Genomic DNA, 24,761 nt, shown 5'->3' on the forward strand with positions numbered 1-24,761 from the left:
GAAGTCCGAAGAATTGATGGTCCTTATGCATTACGGCTATTAGGCTAGTCTGAGAAGTAAGTCTGTGACTGTACTGGGGAAGGTGAAATGGTGTATGAAAGGTGAGAGTCACCTGTGTCAGCTGTGTGCAGTGGCAATTTGTTGGCTCGGCCTGTTCTTAACCTTCATGGTACTATCCTTGTGTGCTTCCTTTGACCGAAACTCACATTCAGCATTTCTCCTGGTGTTGGCTGGCAATTTCATCACTTGGTGGCAATGCGAAGTGGGGTGACAAGGCAAAATTTCGCGGACTGGACATCAGGCTTGCACATTGAAACCTTGTAATGCCGAAACCCAGTTCCACATCAAGAAATATATTTGAGAAACTTGCTCACCTTTATTTCTAACCATAGAGGGTACATGTGTACAAAAAAAAAACATGAAGTGTTATCCGAGGTAGCGATTAGTGTAGTATAATTCATTAACTAGTATAGTTGGTTTGGCTGAACTATCCACAACTGAGAACTTCCCAGTCTATCTAAAATGCTGCTGTAGGTTGTGCATTAAGTTTCCCGTGCTTAAATCGGACTTTTGAGGTATAGCATACTGTAGCGAACAAAAAGATGATATTTTGCATCTGAGTGCTGTGAGCTTAACTGCTCAGGAGATTGATGCTGCGTTATGCCAGACCGCATAGCCCACCATAGTGCACACAGCTTCCATATTCCAGGAATGCATTGCAAGGAAACCGTATACAGTCAGCGTCCGATTTTATTGCGATAGCAATTATATGGACACTTCAACCGGATCTACTCTGCCAACAACCGCGCTCGTCGCTCGCCCCGCACCGTCTCTTATCTCCACACGGCTCTGACCTTTATGCGCCGTGCATTCGCCGCTCAGTTTCCGTTGAAGCGATAGACCGCACGTACCTTCGCCGCTGCGGCGTACGCGCTTGCTGCCAGCGTTTTGACAGTCGTTGTCTGCAGTCATTCAGTGTGATCTATTCATGTTTGTTTGTGCGCGCTCACACCACGCTCGTTCATTTAGTTAGTAATAGTCGGGCCACATTTTCCAACGCACGCTACACATGCACTGCTGCCCGGATCGGCAGTGGAGCGCTACAGGTGTGTCCCTTCGCACGCGCTGCCCACGGGAAGCGCTTCTCATCAACACCACCGTTTCACACGCGCCTTCTCGTGGTCATCGAGTCTCTCTTCATGTCGGTCTACTTACGGCGCAGCACACCTGCTTACTTAATCATCTCATGTTTACTACAATTCATATTGCTACCAAAGCTGCTCACCTTACTTCGTATGACATTGCTGTGTTGCTATCGCATTCATTGCTTCGCCCTTAGGGCAAAACTGTGACATTTTTTCGGACTCCCTAAGCGCCGCAATAGCGTCTGCAAAATCAAGCAGTTCGAAAAAAACTAATGCATGCCTTTTACTGCCCCCAAGAGCTCAAGTTGCACCAGGCATGTTCGAAATAATTATGATGCCCTTCCAGTACATGTATTAGGCGTATCGTAGATCGTACTGTGCTAAGAGGTGGCGGGTGCACGCATGTATAATTAATACCGTTGTCCTGTGACAACAGCCCCTTCGCACTCATGGTATGCTTCACCGCAATACTTCGCTTATGCTTCACCGCGTAGCACCGCTGTGATGAGGCGAAGCTGACTTTTGGGAACAGGCATTATGCAATGTAATAATAATAATAATAATAATAATACTTTATTAGCAGAATTTCATTGGCATCAATACATGACAGGCCTGCCAAAGCCGCATTGGGCTTGAAGGGCAGAGCCGACAGGCAGCGTTTACAAAACTGCTATATCGCAGACCCAACAGAATATGTAAAAACACATTTTAGCAGGAATAAGCAAGTTGAGGAAAAATTAAGGAACAACCCCAGCAGCAACGAGGACGGAAATAAAAGACAAAGAGAACAAAACGTAAGTTAGAAGGAAATATAGTGTGAGGTGGCACTCGCAATACAAAGCAACGAAATGGCGATTATGTTATACAATATTGAAAAATCGCCCTGAGAACCAGTAATAACATCTGAAAAAGAGCACATGATAGAAAAATACATATGACGCCAGTAGGATACAGAATGCTCAAATATAAAAAGTAAAAACTAACAAGTTACTGTCTTCACAGTATATTCTTACACTTCGGCACCTGTATGATGCAGTGGCCGAACCATATGTCGTCCTCTTAAGGCGTTCATGTCAGAAAGTTATCTTTGGTTAGAGTGAACCTGCAAGGGAAGGCGGAGTGCTAAACTATTAAAGACCAATGCGACGAAGAACTTGCTTTAGCTTATATTTTGTTTTCACGCGAAACGCACTTGGTGGTAGTTGATTGAGACAGGAGGGGATAAAGTAATTACGAGTGCGCTGACCGTATCTGGTAGAGCAGCGGATCACGCGAAAGCGATCTTTAGGACGGAGACAGCGCGCAGGAACATATTCGACCTTATATTTATTTGACCAAAAATGCCTCAGGATAGCCGTTTCTTTGAGAAGGGCGTCAAAATTTGAGCACCTTAATGCCTTGAAAAGGTCAGTGCCTGAAGGTAAGCCCAAGTCGTAGCTAATTATTTTCAGAATAGATCGAAGGATAGAGTTTATTCTGTTTTTCCATCGAATCGCGCAGTGACCGAAAACCGTAATTCCATAACGAAGTATACTATAACCCAGTGCTTGTAGAATCATTTTACGAACTGATAAAGGCATATAATATCTAATGTTGTATAAGGTACCTGAAACTGCACGAAGCCTTGAGCATACGTAAGCTAGGTGGGAATTCCAGGCGAAGTCACTGTCGAGTAAGACACCCAGGTATTTAGCAGATGAAACGAATGGGACGGGTGTACAGGTACAAGGAGAACAAGATGAAGGGTGCGCCAGTAATGGAAGGTTTAAACGAACTTTCTTCAAGGGATTGTGGAAACAAATAAGCTGTGTTTTAGAGACATTCACTTTTATCAAATTTTTACAGAACCAGTTCATAGCGCTATTCGTTGACTCTTGTAAAAGGGAGATAGCATCTGAAAAACAAGAATGTTGAGACAATATAACAGTGTCATCCGCGTACTGGAATAAAACGGCAGGAATAGCAGCGGCGAGGTCATTTACATATAGATTAAAAAGAAGTGGACTTAATATAGATCCTTGAGGTACTCCGGCTTTAATTGCGGTTACATTGCTTCGGTGCTGTCCTATGGAGACTAGTTGTGTTCTATCGTCTAAAAAGTTGGTAAGCAGCTTTAAAAAAGGCCCGCGAAATCCAACCAATGAGAGTTTAGATAATAGAAGGCTATGGCATACACTGTCGAAAGCTTTGCTAGCGTCTAGGAAGAGAGCGCAGACAACCTGGTTAGCTTCGAAAGCTGAATTGATAAGATCTGAAATGTCCTCCAAGAGAATCTGAGTACCTTTACCTGGTAAAAAACCGTACTGCGTACTTGAAATAAGGTTATTGGCATCTAGAAACTTAGACATGACTTGCAGCAGATGTTTTTCTAATATTTGAGAAATGCACGGTAGAATTGAGATTGGCCGGTAATTTTCGTATTTGTTTCGTGCACCTCCCTTGAACAGGGGCATTACTATGGCCTTTTTCATTTCTGTAGGAATATCACCACTGGCTACAATATGATTCAGCAATGTTAATAGCACACACTTAATAGCATCAAAATTTCTGCGCAACTCGTCTACAGAAATGCCGTCAACGCCAGGTGATTTATTAGATTTTAAGTTAAAAAGAATTGATCTGACATCAGATTCTGAAAAAAAAGGAAGCTGCGCGGATTTGCATACACTGTCACTTAGAGTACAGAAATCAGGGTGCGGTTTAGCAGTACCAGAGACGCGTGAAAAAAATGTATTAAATTCATTTGTAACAGTTGCCCCGTCTGAAGAAAAATGGGAAATAATTGACAGCTGATGACCACCACGTCTAGGCGCCCCTCTTAATTCATTTGCGAGAGACCACGTCTTTTTCATGTCTGAGCGAGCCGCGTTGAATTTGGCGCGCATGTGGTTTCGCTTTGCCAACCGAATCATGGAATTCACTCGATTTCTACACATCTTAAATTTCAGCAGCAGCTCAGGACGGTTAGGAGCCCGTTTTGCTTGGGCCCACAGAAGGTCTTTTTCCTTAATTGCCGCTAATATTTGTGGCGACAGCCATTTCTTCTCTTCTCGACGCAATCTGATATTTATAGAGCGGGTACATTTGTTCCTATAAGTCTGGAGTATCTGCACAAAACGGTCGTATAAATTAGATGGACAGACTGTGTGTAGGAGGGACTGCCAGTCATGCTTTGCGATGCATTCGTCAAAGAGTCTTGTATCAACAATGGAAATTTCTCTTTTTGCGCTGTTAACATTCAAAGGTTTAGAGTGGTCTACGAGACGACAGCAGACGAAATAATGATCGGCGAGCTTGGTTTCAACCACAGCTGCATGTGCCGTAAGATCGGAGCACCGGACATTAATATGGTCAATGCAGGATTTGACCAACTTTCCAGATAAAAATTCTTCGCGCGTTGTGTGGTGTATTGCGTCTTCTAGTCCCCATTTTGACAGAAGGTCGAGATAGTCAGCGACCGGCGGCAGAGTCGGGCGGAGGGTATCAATGTTAATGTCTCCTAGCACACACACGTTTTGGTCAAGATAAAGGGACGATAATGCTGTGTCAAGTTCTGATAGGAATAAGCGTACATTGCAACAAGGGGGGCGGTAGATAGACAGCACAACTATTGACAACGCAGATGAGCATAGCCGCAAAGCAACCACTTCAGCTTGCGAAAAGGAAAGTGGTATTTTTGATACAGACCACATATCTTTCACGAATACGGCAACGCCCCCTCCCCTACGCAGTGTGCGCGTGTATGAAAATAGTTGATACCCGGGTATAGAATAAGAAGCAATGGTATCAGCGGAAACATTTATTTCTGACAAAACAAAGACATCACAATTAGATAGCAAAGGCGAAGTTAGAGCGCAGAAATGATTCCAGTGTTTTCGGATACTACGGATGTTAACATGGATGGCTGCGAAAGCATTACCAGTCTTAGAAGTAAAAAGGTTATAAACTTCCGAAAAGCTACCAAACGAGAGTGAGCTGGCAACATCCATATTTAGACGAGTTTTTCGAGGTCATTCAGGGTATCAATGTGAATGAGAGGGGCACCTTCAATCTTTCTCGCCAGCACCCTTCCGTTGCGTGTCCAGACAAACTTGTAATTCTTTTCCTTTCCCTTCATGCGAGCCTGACGAAACAGGTCCCGGTTGGCACGCGTCAGATTATCATTGAAATATAAACGAGGGCTTGGATCCATGCCATCTAAAACAAGATTCCGGAGACCATTGCGAGCGTCCAGCCATTTTTGCTTAACTGCTATGTTCTGTGTTTGAACGAGGATAGCTGGAACATAATCTTTACGAGCTGGTAGCCTGTGCACAGCGGCAACATGTGAAGGTTGAAACTCTATACCTAGCTCTCCTGCCACTTGGCCAAGTACCGATAGAAGGTCCTCATTACGCTCAACAGGGAAACCATGGATTTCAAAATTGCACCTTCTCGTGTACTGTTCAAGAGCATTGATCTCTGTGGCCATGCTGTGGATGACTGTAGCCTGATCGGAAACAGTCGAGGACAGTGTTTCGTACTGGGCGCGAAGCTGGCCAAGTTCAGCTTTATTATCCGACACCGCAGAGAGTACGGAGTCGTATTTTGCGGACAAAAACTCGATAGACTTCTGAATTTCTCCTACAGTCACGGCCAACTTTTCACCGGTGCTTTTGAAATCCAGTAGTTCTTCTACTTTAACTACAAGTGCTCCAACTGTTGTTGTGAGCTGATCCAGTTTTTGATTCAATGACGTCAACTGGTGTGAGAACGAGGCATCACCTGTTGCTCCAGATTGCCTACACGCCTGGCAAGACCAAGCTTCGCGCCTTTCGGTCGCCATTTTAGTGTAGGCACCCTCGGCAACCGCCGAACAGCTTTTGCCGAGATGATACCCTCGCTTGCAGGAAGAGCAAGTTAAAAATTTGCCATCTGCAGGCAACAAATGGGAACACACAACACAAACATTCGACATCTTGGTGCAGTCAGCGGCAAACAAGGGAAGAGAGAATAAAAAATAAAAAAAAAGTGACCAGGTCGATACAAAGGACTCACCTGCCGATAGCAAGGTGAAAGATAGGTCAGTGGCTGATCCCGGTTTGCCGCTGACTGCAGAGAAGCCAGGCGGAAGCAAGGTTTAAGTACACCGCGGCTGACACCAGGTGGATGATGACTACAGTGGCTGTGACTTCAGCGACATCGGCGGTAGCTGAGAGCAGGCCAGAAACGTCCAAGGCAGCAGGTCCGCAGTCCGCATGCGCCGACGTGCACCCAGCAACGAAACAGCTCCCTCAGATTGATCCTCCCACAGGCTGATACTGATGTAGCCGGGTGTCCTGCCGATAGCAAGGTGAAAGATAGGTCAGTGGCTGATCCCGGTTTGCCGCTGACTGCAGAGAAGCCAGGCGGAAGCAAGGTTTAAGTACACCGCGGCTGACACCAGGTGGATGATGACTACAGTGGCTGTGACTTCAGCGACATCGGCGGTAGCTGAGAGCAGGCCAGAAACGTCCAAGGCAGCAGGTCCGCAGTCCGCATGCGCCGACGTGCACCCAGCAACGAAACAGCTCGCTCAGATTGATCCTCCCACAGGCTGATACTGATGTAGCCGGGTGTCCTGCCGATAGCAAGGTGAAAGATAGGTCAGTGGCTGATCCCGGTTTGCCGCTGACTGCAGAGAAGCCAGGCGGAAGCAAGGTTTAAGTACACCGCGGCTGACACCAGGTGGATGATGACTACAGTGGCTGTGACTTCAGCGACATCGGCGGTAGCTGAGAGCAGGCCAGAAACGTCCAAGGCAGCAGGTCCGCAGTCCGCATGCGCCGACGTGCACCCAGCAACGAAACAGCTCGCTCAGATTGATCCTCCCACAGGCTGATACTGATGTAGCCGGGTGTCCTGCCGATAGCAAGGTGAAAGATAGGTCAGTGGCTGATCCCGGTTTGCCGCTGACTGCTTTGCTTTCTGACTGTGCTGTGCTTTCTGACTTTCCAAGACATTGGCGAGAATTATGAAGGCGAAGTCGGCGCCATTGCTAACAGCCGCGAATTGTTTCCTTGAAAAACGCAGCACCGAACAGCAAGAAGCTTGGTAGCGAACGTCGAAGTAGCAAGGCCTAGCATTGCAGCGGTGATGGCTACGGCTGCCAGCAGATCTGCGTGCGAGAATGCCGGTTCGTGGAGGTGAAATAATGAAAATGGCGGCAGTGGTGGCTTCGATTAATGCCGTTTCGGTCCTGTGATCATGGCAAAAAGTTAGGAAAAATCATACGGCGAAGGTATTATGCGTCCGAAATTTCAGACGTTTTTATACATTGACTCCATGGAGTATGTGGCGGGGCCACGAAGGTGTCTGAATTATCGGGGATGTCCGAAAAATCGGGTGTTCGGAAAATCGGTTCTTGACTCGATCAATTGGTATTTGAATATATGTGCACGCTGGTGAGAGAAACTTTAATGATAGGTGGGAAGGTTAGCCGAGCAATAGGCTTGACCTGCTGCTACAGGTTTAATATATATTAATAGATCAAAGGATGAGAAAAAAAAAGCACATGGAATCCACTCACACAAAAACTCAGATAGGGGCAGCAGTGAGCACCATGAAATGAACTAAGTGGAAAGTGGAGCTTTCTGACACCGTCAATGAACAAAATGTCATACATCCGTGTGGTGCAGCCAAAGTGACGGAGATGGATATCACTCGCCATCTTCAGCCACAGCTGGCTGCATGTGGTTGGCGCGCCACCAAGCAGCAACTAGGGTTTTGTTATAATACTTGCCGTAGGCATCTAAGTGGGACAACCGTCATCTTTTAAATCTTGTTCCAATTCTGATGAGGCTGGTTAAAAAAAGACGGTCTCGCAAAGACAGCATTGAAGCCAAAAACGATGCTATCTGCTTTGTATCCAAACAAAATGACATCTGAAAGAACCGCTTGGAAGAAGGTTGCCTGCACACAAGAAAACGCAGTGACGCGTTCTTGTGTGCTTTTTCATAAATTCTACTATAAACGTTACAGTGATATACTACACACTTTTCTTACCTTTTTCTTGTCGATGTGAGGTGACGTCATCACAGAGACGTCTTACAAAGTTTTCAAAGTTTATTGCTTCAAAGTGGTTACATTTTTGATAGATATGAAATATGAAAGGAGATCCCATAGTCAAAGACTGTACATATTGGGACCTCCAAATGCATTCCATTATTTGTGCTCGAAGCTATCTTCTTAGCAGTCGGAGTAGACTGTCTTCAATATTGGCCTGAGTTGGAATACACCCTTGATATCTGTGCACATGGATTCGACCAACGTTTATTTTTTTTTTAACTTTTTTTTTCTTAGGAAGATGCGATGGAGGAGACTGGCTGGAAACTGGTCCACGGTGATGTCTTCCGACCACCACAGTACCCCAAGCTCTTTGTTGCCGTTGTCGGCAGTGGGATTCAGATCTTCTTCATGATGTTCATCACAATATGTGAGTGGCAAGAGAATGTGACCTGTCCTGCTTCCCATGAGCTCTAGCCATTTTGTTGAAAGATAAGCAATCACACACAGAGTTGTTTGGTATTCTACAGCTGTTAATTTCATGGCACTTAATAAAAATGGTGTCATAGTAGCATCAGACCTGCTGCCAGAAAGCAGGTAAGATCTCATATTGAAGGAAACTGGAGAAAATAGCGAAATTCTGCTTTAAGTGAAATGCGACCTTAGAGGTGCCATGAGAAGGTTGGCCAACTATTCTCATTTTATTCTTGCAACTGAGAGTAGAAGCCGATATAGTTATACACACAAACAATAAAATATTTTAAAAAAGGGAACCTAAAATAAGGGCTTTCTAATGGCATCGCACATAGCACCAAGCATGTTGATTTTCCAATATTGGTACACATTTATTTACTTTTCATTCATCTATGCACTGCACTCAAGAAATTTGGCCCTAAACTTTTGAAAAAAAAAAGGAAGTGCTGCCCTTACACAAGAATGAAGTATTGTTGCAGGATGTAAGTGTCTTGTCCTGTCGGCTCTTGTGTCTCGTCTTTTCGTTGCACTTTAAAAAGTTCCTAAGATGAAGAATGTATGGTACAAACGTTAGAGCAAGCCTTCATGTGTTCCACACGGTTGTGGCAGTACATAGAAATGAAGAAAAATGGCACTGTCATTTAATGCCAATGCCATATAGCTCCACTTTGTCCATTTTATGATGCGCACTTCTGCCTGTACATTTACGAATTTGCATATTTTTGCATACGACATATTTGCATATGCATATTTTTGCATACGAATTTGCATACGAATTTGCAAATATTTACATATTTTCAGACATGCTGTTTGATGCATACAGTTTCTTTATGGCATTTCTCGACATGTGCAAGTCATGTGTACGATGGTTAGGCTATGCAGTGTGAATAACGTGGCAGTGAGTGTTCAAGAGGCTATTTTCCAAAGCCTGGCATAACGCACCGCAAACTTTCTCAGCAGTTTAGCTCGGGAGACCAGAATGCAAAGTGAACTTATCGTTTTGTTCGCTACTGCATGTTGTGCTTCCTCTTGCTTCTAGTCTTTGCCATGCTGGGCATGTTGTCACCAGCCTCCCGGGGGGCCCTCATGACTGCTGCGATCTTCCTCTACGTCTTCATGGGGTGAGTTGGAGAACGACGGGCCTATGTATCTGCGCTACCAGATCTAGACAAAAGTAGCCCTTTTCAGACTAGACTCGAACATAAATGCTTCATTATACTATCCTTCTACTATACCACTTTATAGGCCCAACTGCAATAAAATTCTGGACTGCATCGTAACAAGCTTAGTTTCTGGTAGCTTAGAAACAATGCAACCTCCATGGAAAAATTTTACGTCTGAAATATGAACGAATGCGTCGCAAGTGACTTGCTTGGAGGAATCTTGAAATTCAGATGTGTGTATTCATTCTTATCGCATTTAGTTTCTTAGCAAAAGCATGGGTTATGTTTGGAGTACAAGCGTGCATCATAAAAGCCATTCTTAGGGAGCTCAGGTAATTCAGAGTCATGCATTCCTTCTTATCACAGGAAAGCCATGAATGATCCTTTTTTTTTTTTTGCTCTTTCGCTGGCAGTTTAATGATAACAGTGTGCCAAATGTGGTGGCCAAAAGCATTTGCTCTTTATTAATACACATGCTCACCATCTTTATAATTAGTCTACATGTAACTTTCTAGCCATTGTTTTTCTCGTACGCCAGTCCTACTTGGCATACTACTTTTTGCTATCCTGTGTTACACTTGTACATTTTGCTACTATGTTTGCTATGCATTTACACTTTTGTCATTTTTATGTTCTCTGTGTAGTGCTTAGATTTATCTCAAGCTAGCTTGTACAGGGTCGCCCGCTCTTGGTAAAAACATTACTTACTATTTGTGTACAAGTCCAGTATCTCTTCCACTTCATGCCTATAAATGTGCCTTATACAAAACCTGATGTAGGCATTTCAGGCATTTCTGCCCACTGTGTGCTGGATGTCTCAAAGTGAAAGAAATTCACTTTCCAAGTAATACATTAGCAGGCTTCGATTTCAAATGTTATTCACTGGTGGTATGTTGCTGAACATTTTACAAAGTTGCCCTAATCTGAAAATTTGAATGAAAGGACATGCCAGTTAACAACTTTAATAAGGATAATTGGTGTTCAACAGTAAACACGGCCTCTTCAATGCAGTCATTGTCACTTGAAGACACCTTTTAACCAACATTATAGAGTCCTCTCAATCAGAATTCATAATAAGTTTTATTAACTTTCTAGATCATTCAAAACACATGTGGGCTTATGATGCCAGTAATAAGGGCAGGGCACCATTGCTTCTAACAATGAGACACGAACAGCAGCGACTGATAACTTAAGCTTCGTCACACAATCTTTTGTACAAAAACAAAGCCTGCCATACAATTTTAGTTTGGTCAGCTTCTGTGTAGATGGTGATGCAACCGGTCTATGCATGTTTCCATCTGGGAATAATCTAGAGAAAGGGAGGTAGTGTGCAGAGAGTGTGACATGACTTTACTTGAGCACGTCCAGGGTTGTGCATAGGGTTGTGCTAAATGTAAGCTGCTATCAGTGCTTGAATACTAATGAAGTGTTTCCTCTAAGTGTGGACGAACCTGTTTACGTGCCTCTGAACTTTGCCATGTCGCACACTGCCAAACTGTTCTATAGGCGGCTGGCCTTCGTCAAGCTGCAGCTTGGCAACTTTTTCCTATTATCCCCTTTCTTTCCTTAGGAGAAATAAAATTTTGATTGATTGATTGATTGATTGATTGATAAGTCTAATGATTAATCGAACTGTTGCTTTGTCTTGTTATATTTTAATGTATAAAGGTTGACTGTTTCGTAAGTTGTGACTCTTTGCCTGACAGCCTGTTTGCCGGCTACTTCTCGGCCCGCTTGTACAAGACCTTGCGTGGTGTCCAGTGGAGGAAAGCAGCCTTCCTGGTACGACGCTTGCTTCATCATCATGCTGTTGCTTGCCCTGAGAGGATTTTGTTAAAAGGGTGTTACAGGGCAGGGCACCATTTTGGCATGTTCAGCCAACTGCAGACCGTAAAGACCTACGGTGTCCGGGCACGTTGGCCATTGAGTCAAAGCTTCGTTATCAACAAAAACTCTCTCTGGATGCCAGCACCTGTATCTGCTTTACTTGTACTGCACCATAAATGAAAGCAAGCTCTTAAGGGGGATGGTAGGCAGTTACCTCCAAAAAAAGCATTTTTCCAATTTTGCTACTGAAAAATACTTCACTTCATGACAGATATGTCTTACAAATTTTATGCCAAAACGAGCACTAGAAGTGCTTCTAACGGGACTGCTAAATTACCATCTACATATAGAAATTGGCTTGGCTAGATAGTGATTTGACAACTCTTCCTTCAAAAGAGCTAAAGACGAAGTAGTTTTCTTTTTTTTGCTATTACAATTAAAGATGTGCCTTTAGAACTGATTTCAGCACTATTCATCGAAAATGGCATTGCCGATCATTGGCGGCAGCACGCTTGTTTGTACATCAGCGATTTCATTTGTTGGTTCAATTTCTCTAAAGTTTTTAATACTAACAGATTTGTCTTGTTCACATGCTACACTCGGGAGACAAGTATGCCTCATTTGTCACCAAACATGAAAAAGGAATCGTAGATTCTGCATAAACTGGTATGCTTCCCTGCATCAACAACGCGGTGAAGCCATGCTCGCGAGAGCGAGCCAACTAAAATTCGCTGGTGTCTCGCTCAATTACTCAACAGCAACCCAAAGAGAAAAACTACAATAATAGCCTGGAAGGATACGGATTTTGCAATGGTATGACTTGTAAATGATGTTGTAAATTATTTCCTTGGTATATTTTAGGCCTGGTGATTCACAACTTAACATTTAAACGGGTATTTCTGGAAAACGTTGTTTTTGCTCCCAAAAGGAACACTCTCCCGCAACTAACAAACATTCTACTGCAAGATGTTCTTCAATTGTATTTTATCAAATGCATCTATTGAACTAAGACAATTGTGTTACCTCCAGTAGAATTTTTTTTTAAATAAAACATTTTCCTTGCCAAATTGCCTGATATTGGGATGTCAATGTTGAAAATTTTATTTTGAAATAAATTACAATGTGAATGTTATTGTTTTAGTTCAGTCAAAAGCCTGCCTTGGGAACATTTGACAGAAATTTCAGTGCTCTGATTGCATTATTTATTTTTAAATGTTCCTTTACAAAGTGCAAAGGTGAATAGATATAAAAGATTACAATTCCAAAATTTCCTAGTAATTGATAAAAAAAAAACTTGGCACGAACAATGAGAAATGCCATTAATCAGAACATGCAAATTTTATGAAAATTTCGCAGTTGAGAAAATTGCAAAGTTCTCTTGACGTCCCGTTTGTGCGTGCCATCCCCCCTTAAACTCAAATATGAAAAAATACCTCAGCCACATGCATGCTCATTTGTGCTTATACACCTCTGTTGCGCTATGTCTTCGCATGGAGGTTAGGCCTATTGCGGCCGCTGTGTTTGCGTACGTGAAGTTTCTGCCTCTGTGTAGACATTAACTAATTCTAGCGTACACAACCCCTTTATCATTTTAGTCGAGATCACGATTGCTTAAAATAAACAGTTTTACACCACAGGGAGCGCACGCAAAGGGCAGTGCCCGCAGTGTTAGCGTTTCGTCACTGTTGTTGGTTTCATCCTGTCACATCTCACGGGTGCTTCTCTCGAGTAACGTGAGTTAACATTTGCCTAAATTTTTAGGCATTGCTGAGTTAACACATTTAATTTTAAGTGAAGTGCAGTGACTGTGCTTCATGTCAAGCAAGCCAGTGGTGTCACCTTCGCAGCTCCTATAGAGCAAATAATTGTCAGCATGCCACTGCAGCAGACGATGTTGAGAGTGGGCCAAGGCCTATGACATCAAGAGTCGCTAATGTGTGACCTGCCAGACTACCAAGGCGTTCACCAGTAGACGAAAAAAATTAATCTTAAAAATATTGAGGCCGTGAAATTCACCCATATTTCACAGTATGATTGAGAAAATATTGCGTCATGTCCCCTTTAACTCCACAAAGGCCAAAATATAATTCTTGATATGTTTATTTTCTCCAAATTCTGATTGAAGCAGGGTAATCTTGACACAACGCACATCACTAGCGTTTTTGATGTCCTGGAGCACGTCTTCAGTTGTGCGTAGTTGAGGAAGCTAATTGCTGATTAATAGTTTTCTATATGAGTTTTTACTGAACTAACCAATGTGTACTACACCCCAAGACCCCATATAATGGTGAACAGGTCGTTCTAATTCTCCTTGATCGGGAATGGTGTTTTGACTTGGTGGTGTAAAGATACCTAAATAAAGCCTGCAGAAATTCCTTCAGTTCCCATTTGTGTGTATTTCACCATCAACCATATTGAGGCCTGTTAATGTGACTTTTGTTTCAGTTTACTGTCATTGTTCAGCTGCAAGAAATTCATACAATCTTTTTTATTTTTCATGCAGACGTCAGTCCTGTACCCGGGCATAGTATTTGGAACGTGCTTTTTCCTCAACTTCTTCATTTGGGGAAAGCACTCATCGGGAGCGGTGAGTTAGACCCCCGAATTATCGTGACACTCGTTTGTGTCTTGCATTGGCACCTAGAGCCTGAGTTAAGGTTTTGATGAACATGCTGTTCCTTAAGTTTGCTTGTCTTGCTTTCATGGCATGCTTAGACTGTTTTTCTATCCGTGCTGTCATGGCATGAGCAGGCACATTGCAATATTAGCTGATGTACTAGCTTGGAAAGTAGTATCGCCATGTAATGCAACACTGACAAGTGTCTTTTTATGTACGGTATGGTCTGCTTTTGAAGGAAACACACAATTAGTATTTGGCTATAGATTACAGCTGAATTGTCGCGTGGAGCCATGAGGACTGTTCTTTAGTGCATAAAATGTCAACCTAATGTCTCCTGTCAGCCTTTTGTTTTTCTGTTGGTGGAAAGTAGTTTTGGCTTTATTACCAGCTAGATGTTTCCTTTAAGCCTGAACCATATTGTACTTATTTCCCACTCTGGGCAACTTCATTTGTCATTTTTCTTTTTCCTTTTTAACAATTCATGACATAATTTTCGAAGTGTCTATATCAGAGCTGTACAACTTAAACTTAGTGAGAACTGAAACCAACTTCTCTGGCAGGTAAGTTATCCAAATTACGGACACAGTGCCTATAATGCATTCTTGGCATTGGTAACTTGACGAATACGTTTGGTGGTCTTCCACCTTTCTTATCTGCTCCCAACAAGAGACCTTACACTTGAACATCCTTTTTTTGTTTTAATGTTCCTGACGCTGTCAACAGTTCATGTCCTGCAGTGTGTTTCACAGTAAAGTTGTCTTTTTGCAGCACCAGCTCACCATAAAAGTCTAAACTCAGCTGTGTCTAAAAGCACATGTGTACCGTGCATCATGCCTTGAGTGCACATTAAGGCACCCAAGGAGGTCTAAATTAATTCAGAGTTCCCCCACTACGGCGTGCCTCATAATCAGCTTATGGTTGCAGCGCATAAAAGCCCCGACTTTATTTAATCTTTAATCTGTGGTTGTGGTGCAGGTTCCCTTTGCCACCATGGTGGCGCTGCTGTGCCTCTGGTTTGGCATCTCAGTGCCTCTGGTGTTCCTGGGCTACTTCTTCGGGTACCGCAAGAAGCCCTACGAGCACCCTGTGCGCACGAACCAGATCCCCCGGCAGGTGCCTGAGCAGGTCTGGTACATGAACCCAGTCCTCTGGTGAGCACTGCTTATCATGCCCTTTCGCAGCATTTTTGCGTGTGATAGCAAGCTATTAGTGTTTGAACTGGTTTGTGAAACCTCTTGTCTGAAGCCCCTTGCGTGTCATATGTGTCTCCGAGATCTGTAATCAAGCTGACGTTCACTTGTGTTAGCAAGTCCACTTAGTGTTTGCACTGGTTCGTGTCATTTTCTCTGAAGCCTCTTGTGCGTCGTGTTAAATCACGTGAAAAAAAAAATGCGGGAGATACGCAAGGCTGTGCACCAATATCTTCTGAGTCAACCGTTGTGATTTGCCAAGTGCATGATGGTGCAACAGTACCATGCCTCCGCAGACAGGTTTCACCTCGGCGTGTAATACCTACACTTTGCTGGTACAAGTTCGTCATTGTGCATGTGAAGTAGTGGTTGATGACCAAATGCACACATGTCTGTGCTACCATGTGCGAGACCTGAACTTGTTATTGTGAGTCTTTTTAGTCACAGTTTTGTGTAAAGAACCTTTTGTTCCTTACAGTAACAGCTGCCTGTGCTACACTTACCGCTGATGCTGTCCCCTTTCTGTATGTTCCTCAAAAGTAAAAACCTTTTGCATTATGAGTCTTGCACTTCATGCAAGGCCCTCATCTTCTTTATGGAATGCACTTTTGCTTCTTTACTGAAGATGGAGAAAATGTGCACTGCTAACCAATGCTGTCATGAGCCAGAAGCGCTTGCTCGAATGTGTTTTAAAAGACTGGAGCTGGGGTAGGTTGTCAGAAGAAGTGGACACTCACTTGCACTTGTAGCATTGTCCATTCACACTCATCATCGCTCACTCACATTGACACTCATACTGGAAAAAACACAGTAACGGCCCTTCAAACATTCATTCACACTCGTTCCTGAGAAGTGAGTGTCAGTAAGTGTGCCGACCTATGGTGAGGTGCAGAGCTAGTCATCACCTGGCATGAAGAAATAGAAACCTGCGTAGGCTTGTTTCACAACTTGCAGAGTGGCTACCAAGTATGTGCACAAGTTCAAAGCTATTTGTTCAAAGGAAAAACATGTTATTTTCAAACAGTCTGTTTTCTAACAAAAACAAGAACAACATAACGACTAAACAAGGAATTGCTCGAAATGTCTTCAGTTAGTCTTCACACAAGCTTCGAGATGCTTCTTTAGGAGGTGACGGTGACACGCAGGTAGTCTTCGTCAAGTTCATTCCAGGCCTTGCTCAAGGCAGACTTCAGGGGGTCTGAAATTTGCCGAAAGTAGCCGAGACATTCTACTCCAATGCTCTCCAGATTGAAAAGTCCGAAAGATTGAGGTCAGGCGAGTCCGAGGGACAGTAATCCTTTGACAGATGTCCTGGGAACAACCGATCACACAGCTTCAACATTGTTTTCGCTCCATGGTCTTGTTCGCTCTGTGGTATTGTTCGTTCCATGGTCTTGTTTTCACTCCATCTTGTTAGAAGATCATTCCACCATTGCGATATTCTCCAGAATCCCTTGTTGATAGTAGGACGCGTTGATCTTCATGCCTTTGTCAAGGAACACAGGCAAGGTCTTGTTGGCAGTGGAGATACCACCAGGGCTTCTTTGGCAATCTCAGCTTCTTCTCCTTGGTAGTGTATGTTAGCAAAAGTCCTTGCAGCAGACAGTATAAACAAAGCCCGAAGTTGTTTCACACAATCTTCTGGATACCACGCTGGGCAATGTTCAAATCGAGAAGCATTCTTGTTGAGGCTAATGGCGTCATGTCACCAAACTCTATCTTGAATTATATTCCTGATCCTTGAAACGTTTACACTTGGAAGCTGACTGCTTTTCACTTCTCCTTGGTGTCTCCTTCCTTTTTGTACAGTTTCATGTTCTTGAAAACTGTTCTTCACTGAATGCAGAGTCGATTGGTGATATTCTGCAGGGTGAAGCCTTCGCAGTAAAGCTGGACAATGGCCTGCCAGAGTGCGGATGTGATCTTCATGGCTGCGTGAGAAAAGCTGTTAGCCAGCTTCTGTTAGGCTATGGGTGCATTGGTACACCCCAGTTTCTAAGCCATCTGTGATAGTTTCGAAATCAACACCGTGAGAAGCTGGCTTGCTGGCTGAAAATTGTGCGCTTACTTAGTAGCCACTCTGTATATGACCTTCATTTCTGCCGTGTAATGCATGTCGGCCTTATTTTTTGTTTTCTTTATCATTATCTTTTTCAGCACGCTGATGGCAGGGATCCTCCCTTTTGGAGCCATGTTTATTGAGCTCTTCTTCATCTTCTCCGTGAGTATGACCAATGTGTCTGCACGATCTCTCAGCAAACAGACTCGCTTGGATTTTACCTTTCTCGGCTTCAGGGTTTGCCTTTCAATTTGTGCTCTATCTTGCCTCCCTCTTTGTGTTTCAGGCGCTGTGGGAGAACCAGTTCTACTACCTGTTTGGTTTCCTCTTTCTCGTTTTCATCATCCTCATAATCTCCTGCTCGCAAATTTCCATTGTGATGGTTTATTTTCAACTCTGCGGTGAGGTGAGTCATTGTTAATGCTGTTTGCCTGGCATCATCCCAGGATTAAACGCTGCATTTTTTGCCAATAGTGAGTTTAGGATATAGTATAGGTAAAACAATCAATAGTGAGGATTGGATAGATTTAGGATTGGACTTTTTCTTTCCCTGCTTTTTGTGCAGTTATAGTACATCAGTTGTGCAATTCGTGCTTTTATTTATTGGTTTTCTTTTTCTTGTTTTATTTCTGGATTCTCATATAGCAACATATCCTTATAGTATGTCAAATAGCAATTTATGCACTGCATGATGGCTGCAAAAGGAAACAGGATCATTTTTGACTAGTGAATGTGCTCCAGAGTTCTTGTGTGGTGCTTTTGTTTTTCATAAAATAGAGTGCGCATTTTTTGCGTGTCAAAGTGTGTCTAGGTACACATGTTAATGTTACATTCTTTTACTTTTCTCTTGTTATTGAAACCACCCTGCATTGTCCCCCCCAAGGAAGGCTTAAGTAACAATATATACATAAGTCAAAGCTTAGCGCATGCTAGTTAGCCTGGCTAAGCCACTCACGTATGCTTTGATGCAACAGTGCTTTAGAATAGAACAGTCATAGTTTTGCAGTTATTACAGTCGAAGCTCGTTATAATGAAATTGCACCTGACTCATAAATACGTACCTTTGTTATATTTAATATTCATTATAACCGTGGTATTCATTACACGCTGGTATCAACTGAGAACCAATTTAGGTTTGCTTGTTTATCCATGTTCACTATGGCAAGTTTTGACTGTAGTTGCAACACTAAAAGAGCCGAGAAATGAACAGCAGCCTGAAATGGAGATGTCAAGCAAACAAACCAGGTAGTCTTCTAGGTGCTACGTTACATGCTTATGTTTTTTATTCTCTCTCTCCCTCTTTTCTTTCTTTGTATGTGGCGTCCGCACATGTCGTCTTGTGCCTCATCTTAGAACTACCACTGGTGGTGGCGGTCGCTGATAGTCTCCGGAGGATCTGCGCTCTATGTGTTTGCCTATGCCGTCTTTTACTTCGTCACAAAGGTACCGTCCCATTTTCTTTTTTTTGGCAACCCCTTCCTTTCTCGCGAACTGTGCTTCAGTCGGGCACCAGCTGTCAGATAAGACGTTTATAGTTTAGCCTCACTGATTAAATTGGCAAATATACAAGTTGAGATCAGATGAGGCGTACAGCCAAAAATCTAGGTGCATTGCAGACTTAAGGCGCAACCACATGCACGCGTTTTTCGAGCGACGGCGAGGAGTGACAGGTTTTGCTGTCGCGCAGGCCAATCCATTGTCGTCTCTTGTCGCATAGCCAGTTTTTGGCCAACCATAAAAGTTAGCTTGTCACCCGAAGTGCATGTTGCAGCTTTCGCCGGTTACCACGTGATTGCGATTGCATAGCAACCAGTCCGCCCGCTTCGATCTGAATTTGCTCTCGTTACTTTCTCTCCACCGGGGTAGCAAGAAGTAAAAATGGTAAAATCAGACATCGCTTTGTCTCATCTCTTGCTGAGGACAAAATATTGGTGATGTTTTCTGACTATTATCGAGATCACTTGTTTGTTTTGATGCTGTTAGGCCTGAGATACCACCGAGAGCCGTGGAAGTGTTCATTATTACCTACCAGATGGTGCCACAGCATTTCATGCTGGCGACCTGGGGCTAATTTTTACGAGTGATGACGGCATCTTAAAGCTAGATATAATAATATTGGTTTCAACATTGGCCTCGTGGAACGTTTGAGATTTTTTACGGGCATATGATTGTATTTATTCGGACAAAAATAAATGTGGCAACCTTTTTTTCCCCACAATATCGCGTCCATATGGTTGCCTCATGTCACAACGCGACATCGCGACAGGGTCTACCTTTCGCGTCGCTTGTCGCTGTCACTTGAATATCGCATGCATGTGGTTGCCGCTTTAATGCTGATGAGGTACTAGTATGTGCTTGCCTAAACCTTGAATAGATCTAACCTAACCATCTAACCTAACCTCACCAAGCCTAAGCTCACCAGCCGGGGTGTGCGAATAGTGGTTTTTGTGACCGAATCGAATATGAATCAAATATTGCCAGAAGCGAATCAAATTGAATATTGAAGACTTGTCTAATGCTTTTTGAATAATGAACAGCCGTTATAGCAATATAAAATGATGTTCACATCCCAGTAATCATAAAGTTGACAAGCTTCTGTCATTGCATAGTGCGTTATGAAGCGTTGTTTATTTAAACCACAAATGGAGCGTTATAGGAGCAAACAAGTAGTTTTGTCCCATTCACAGGGCTCTTCAGAGTGTGCGAATGATCGATGTAGAGCTTCTAAAGTATGCCTGTTTAGGTGACGTAGCCTGTTCCACTATGCAAGTTCTCATGTTTTATGTCTATGCTGTGCCCGCGGGGGTGAAAATTTACCATACTTTGCTCCAATTTTGTTTATTTGGGCGCATTTGACGTTTTGAAATATTCGAAATGTATTCGTAAAATGTTCGCATTTACGAATAGTGACTATACAATTCAAACACTGAATCAAATAGGACACTATTCGATACGTTATTTGAAAATTTCTAATATTGGCACACCCTTACTCACCAGTGTTAACTTTTGTGTTCAGAAATAAGATAGAAGATTATATAGAAGGGCTGCAGTGACCACTGTATTTAGTCATATAATTCAAACATTACTGTCAAGTCTGTTCCCTTGATTTGAAGGATGTGAACTTACTTTCTTGTGCAGGAATTCTCCACGTGCCATTGAGCACTCCCATCTCAGTGCAAATGGAAAACATAGATCTTTAATGGCATTCACATGAACAGCATCATGCTTGCTTGTGTGGCAGCGATTTTATTAATACTGTTAATTTTCATATAACATGTATATATATCACTTGGACTGAGCATTCAAGTTTGATTATAAATATCTCAAACTAAGTGCAATATTACATGTTTTAAATAAAGGGTGGTGCATTAAAATGTCACTACCTCCAAATTTTCTTTGTAAAGAACTTTCCCCAAGGTTCTAATAAAACGGCTAATTAGTCTTCTGAAGCTCACCTTATTAGTGGCAATGTATGTCTACCTCATCTAGGAACTCCACAAAAATGGCGCGTTCGCTGCCCCCAGCTTTTTTATTAAAAAATGCGAATAGTCAAAAAACATTTTTTTGTTTAAGCTGTGTGCCCGAGGGGCTAGTATGAACACAGTTGGATATATATAGCTCTCTCAACCCAATGGAGTTCAGTAACTCCCTTGTGTTTTTCTAGCTCTCCTTACCCAACTGAGTTGGTAAACACCTTTCGGTTTATATAACCCTCCCTACCCAAGGGAGTTCATAAACTTCCTTAGAAGGGGGCGTGCAATAAACTCTACGAGGGATAACAGCTGTTACAAAGTTCCCTTGTCAAAATGTCAGGTCCTGGATGATACTGCCCTTCGCTCACTGTTTATCAGTTCCAAGTTTCCATGTTCCCAGGACACATTTGTCTCGTTTTGATAACAGATAAGAGGCGGTACTAGATATGGCTCATTGGTTAGAAATATTCTATAATAACCGGTACCTAATGGCCATGTCAAACTTTCCACGAGAGGTAAATTCCTATATTGCCTCCCTTTCAGCTGGAGATCACCGAATTCATTCCGACTCTTCTGTACTTTGGCTACACATGCATCATGGTGCTGACTTTCTGGCTGCTGACGGGAACGATCGGTTTCTACGCTGCATACTTCTTCCTCTGCAAGATCTACGCTGCCGTCAAAATCGACTGAGCTGCGCAGCTAGCATGCCTTTGGCCGCCGCTGCCTCGTAGCTGCATCACTGGGAGCAGTGGTTGCGACAGCGTCGTGTGCAAGGGGCATGAATCGACCGACTGAATTCTCTACACTTGTGAGAAATGGATGGAGGTGGAAGACACAGACGAAAGTACTCTGGGACTGGGAAGGGAAACGCTGATTTGGTGCGTGTCTGTTTCTGTATGTGTGTGTGTGTGTGTCAAGGACAAGAGATGACCAGAAGGTGTGACTACCGTTAGCATTGAGCAGTAAGAAGAATGTGTTGTGTGACAAGCACTTCGTACGGGTCAGGGAAGTGTGCAGTTTTTTCTCTGTCTTTTTTTTTTTTTTTTTCAGTATGAATGTGTGTTCGCGTGTTTTTGCTTGTTTCCGTTTCGCACGTAGATGTCATTGGAGCGATGGCAGGAGAATGGGGCAAATAGGAGTTGTAGCTTATTTTTACTGCCACCTCCGCGTTTCTCTTCTACTCCTTAGTGATTATTTTTTTGTTATTTCAAACGGTTTTACTTTTGTGTGACCGAGAGGAATCATGAACATAGTTTTTGTCTAACCATCGGCCGCCTCTTCCAGCTGCTAGCCGCTAGTCAGCAAGAACAGCAAGAAGCTCTTGGCTGTGTGTACTTCTGATGACTTGTTTTGGATTCATGCTCCGTGTCAAGCTGTGAACTGGGTCCCCAGGGTGGCATGAAACAGCTGTGAAGCAGCAGAGAGCATGGCATCTCTCACCATTTGTCTTTATTATTTTAATTTTTTTTCTTTGGAGAACGTGCAGTGTCTAATAATGAATGCACTATTGCGTGTACTTGTAGTACACATGGCTTTACAGATTTTCAGCCTTCCTAAAGTGATCTGTGTTCTGCTTTGGGGAGGATGCATATGTGGGTGGTGATATAGATGTTCTTGCTGATGGTGCCTCAGGATGCCTCAGCTGGAACATCCTGTGGGCTTGCTGTAGTGTCCGATTCCTGCTTTCCCAGATGCAGCTTTGGAGGCTTGATTGATGCACAGGCAGGTCATAAAAAAAAAATATTTTCAGCCACCTTTTCACTGCCATTAGGTTTGTGATTGACAGCTTTCACATAGGTTGTTTGCACTAGTTGTGCTTTACAGACTAGTTCATTTCGACAGGACTGTCAGTAGCCATCTTTGGGTTTCTTGACGGGTTTCCTCTTGGCAAATTCTAGCTCACGACTCGTTTCTGACCTCGGCAGTCTGCAGCGCTTACAGTGTTGCTAGCTGCCACTTTCAGTCAGGTGTGGTCTAACTGCAGGTTATTCTCAGTGGAATTTTACTTCTAGACTTGGTGCTGCACCATTTGTTATTGTTTCCTGCATTGTTGCAATTGAACGTGTGTTTTCTGGCAGTTAGTGAGTTGATAGCTAAAAGCACAACTCTGCAGCCAGGATTCACTGAATGCATCTGACACAGCTGAATATGGAACTATGGATTCTTCAGTTCAGTACTAAATTCACCCCAAGAAAGGACCAAACAGTATTGTACACATTCATGGCCCCAACATCTTTGATGAAAAGCAGTTTATACTGTTACCCTTGCTTCAGTGATTCCCAGGTCCTGTTAACACTTTAGGCATTTGTAAACTTGAAGGGCAGTGAACATTGCCTACCATTTCTTATGCACCATGCCACTTCAAGTTGTCGTGGTTGAGCATGTTTCACTCTGTCATTGAATCGATTTTACTAAGTTGTATTGTTTCTGTCATCAACATTTGCAGAGTCAAACTTGCCTGTAACTTTTTCTGCAACTGCATTAACTGAAAAGTTGCCATAAAATAGTGTGCATCCTTATTACCTCCTTTGCGCATCTGGGAAAGCAGCACTGTGTTAGTCTGAATGGCATTTCTGCCAAAATAGTTATGTGCACTTCCATGCTTAGTCTGCTAGCGTCTCTTTTCACGCACTGTTCCTAGTGCCCTAGTGTTTGGAACTGCATGTTTATACTGTGAGTTGCTGGGACTTGTGTGTCTTTTGTTGTTTTTGCTTTCAAGTGCCTATCTGTAGGGTAAATGAGTATGCGTCCTTAGCAACACCTGGGTGTCTTGAGATGGCTCAGCTCGGCTTAAGACATGATAACATAATGCTGGGAACTTTATTTGAGCAGCTCCGTTGGCCAAAGAAAGTGCTTGGGCAGAGTACAGCTGTCAAAGGACTCAAGATATAGCACGGCTCTTAGTTTGACTGCCAGAATTCATGGTTCTGGCACACTTCTGATACGATTGCAAGGTGTTTGGAGCTATTTTCAGCAAGCCATAGTAATCAGTGACCAAACAGCTTTGGTCCCTGAACGAAATCCCAGGTACAATAAGCAACATTTAATCTCCAAACATCTTGTCAAGAAAATCTGCGATGCATTGTTGGTATATACTTTCTAATTGTCCATTATTTTGCAGGTTGAGCCAGCGTGTTTGTCCATGCTTATATGATGCTGTTTACTTGTGGAACCTCATTGCCATTCACACGCATCGACTTCTGTACTTTGTAATTTATGATGTACATATTCCTTTGTATCAAGGAGAACTTCGGATTCCCTTGCGACTTTCGTTACTTGTCTAAGCCATACGGCCGACCACTTGTCGCTTAAAAATGTGGGAGCAAATTATCGTAATGGTGTTATTATGGGCAGTTTTTGTCAAAAGTTCAGAAGCAGATGTGCACGCGACCGGACGTATGGTACGTCCACCCAGTGGGATCCCATATAAATCTTGTGGCTCGAAGTGCCAGAGACTGGGAGTGATAATTATTAAGCTTCAGAGCATCGGTTGTGTAACAAGTAGCCAGCAACAGGACCTTGCAATCACTCATGGAGTGGCTTCGAAACTTTCGACCAAAACTGTACCCCTTCTTTTCCATTGCATGATCCACTTCAGTAACTTACAGCACTTATGTCGGGTAAGGCGGAAGCCCCGGAAATTTGTGCTATGTGGTATTCTACAATGCAACCAAAGCATCGATTTCTCATGTTAGTGTACATGCCTTGAGGGTAACCAATCTTTGAAACACGTATTGAATATTAAACACATTACTACTTCTGAAATCAAGGCAACCATTACATG

General features: G+C 43.1%; 1 protein-coding gene across 2 annotated transcripts in view; it reads left to right on the forward strand.

Moving 5' to 3' along the window:
- LOC119465835 (transmembrane 9 superfamily member 4) overlaps positions 1-24,746 on the forward strand; it is a 44,437-nt gene extending 19,691 nt beyond the window's left edge. For both annotated transcript variants that reach the window (XM_037726306.2, XM_037726307.2), the window contains exons 9-17: positions 8,466-8,598; positions 9,682-9,763; positions 11,512-11,587; positions 14,136-14,219; positions 15,228-15,403; positions 17,600-17,663; positions 17,788-17,907; positions 18,855-18,944; positions 21,518-24,746. In XM_037726306.2, coding sequence (XP_037582234.1) covers positions 8,466-8,598; positions 9,682-9,763; positions 11,512-11,587; positions 14,136-14,219; positions 15,228-15,403; positions 17,600-17,663; positions 17,788-17,907; positions 18,855-18,944; positions 21,518-21,667 — 975 coding nt within the window. In that variant the 3' untranslated portion in view covers positions 21,668-24,746. The remainder of the gene's footprint in view (positions 1-8,465; positions 8,599-9,681; positions 9,764-11,511; positions 11,588-14,135; positions 14,220-15,227; positions 15,404-17,599; positions 17,664-17,787; positions 17,908-18,854; positions 18,945-21,517) is intronic.
- Positions 24,747-24,761: the final 15 nt, after the last annotated feature.

Source organism: Dermacentor silvarum, chromosome 10 (assembly GCF_013339745.2).
Source record: "Dermacentor silvarum isolate Dsil-2018 chromosome 10, BIME_Dsil_1.4, whole genome shotgun sequence".
Classification (NCBI taxonomy): domain Eukaryota; kingdom Metazoa; phylum Arthropoda; class Arachnida; order Ixodida; family Ixodidae; genus Dermacentor; species Dermacentor silvarum.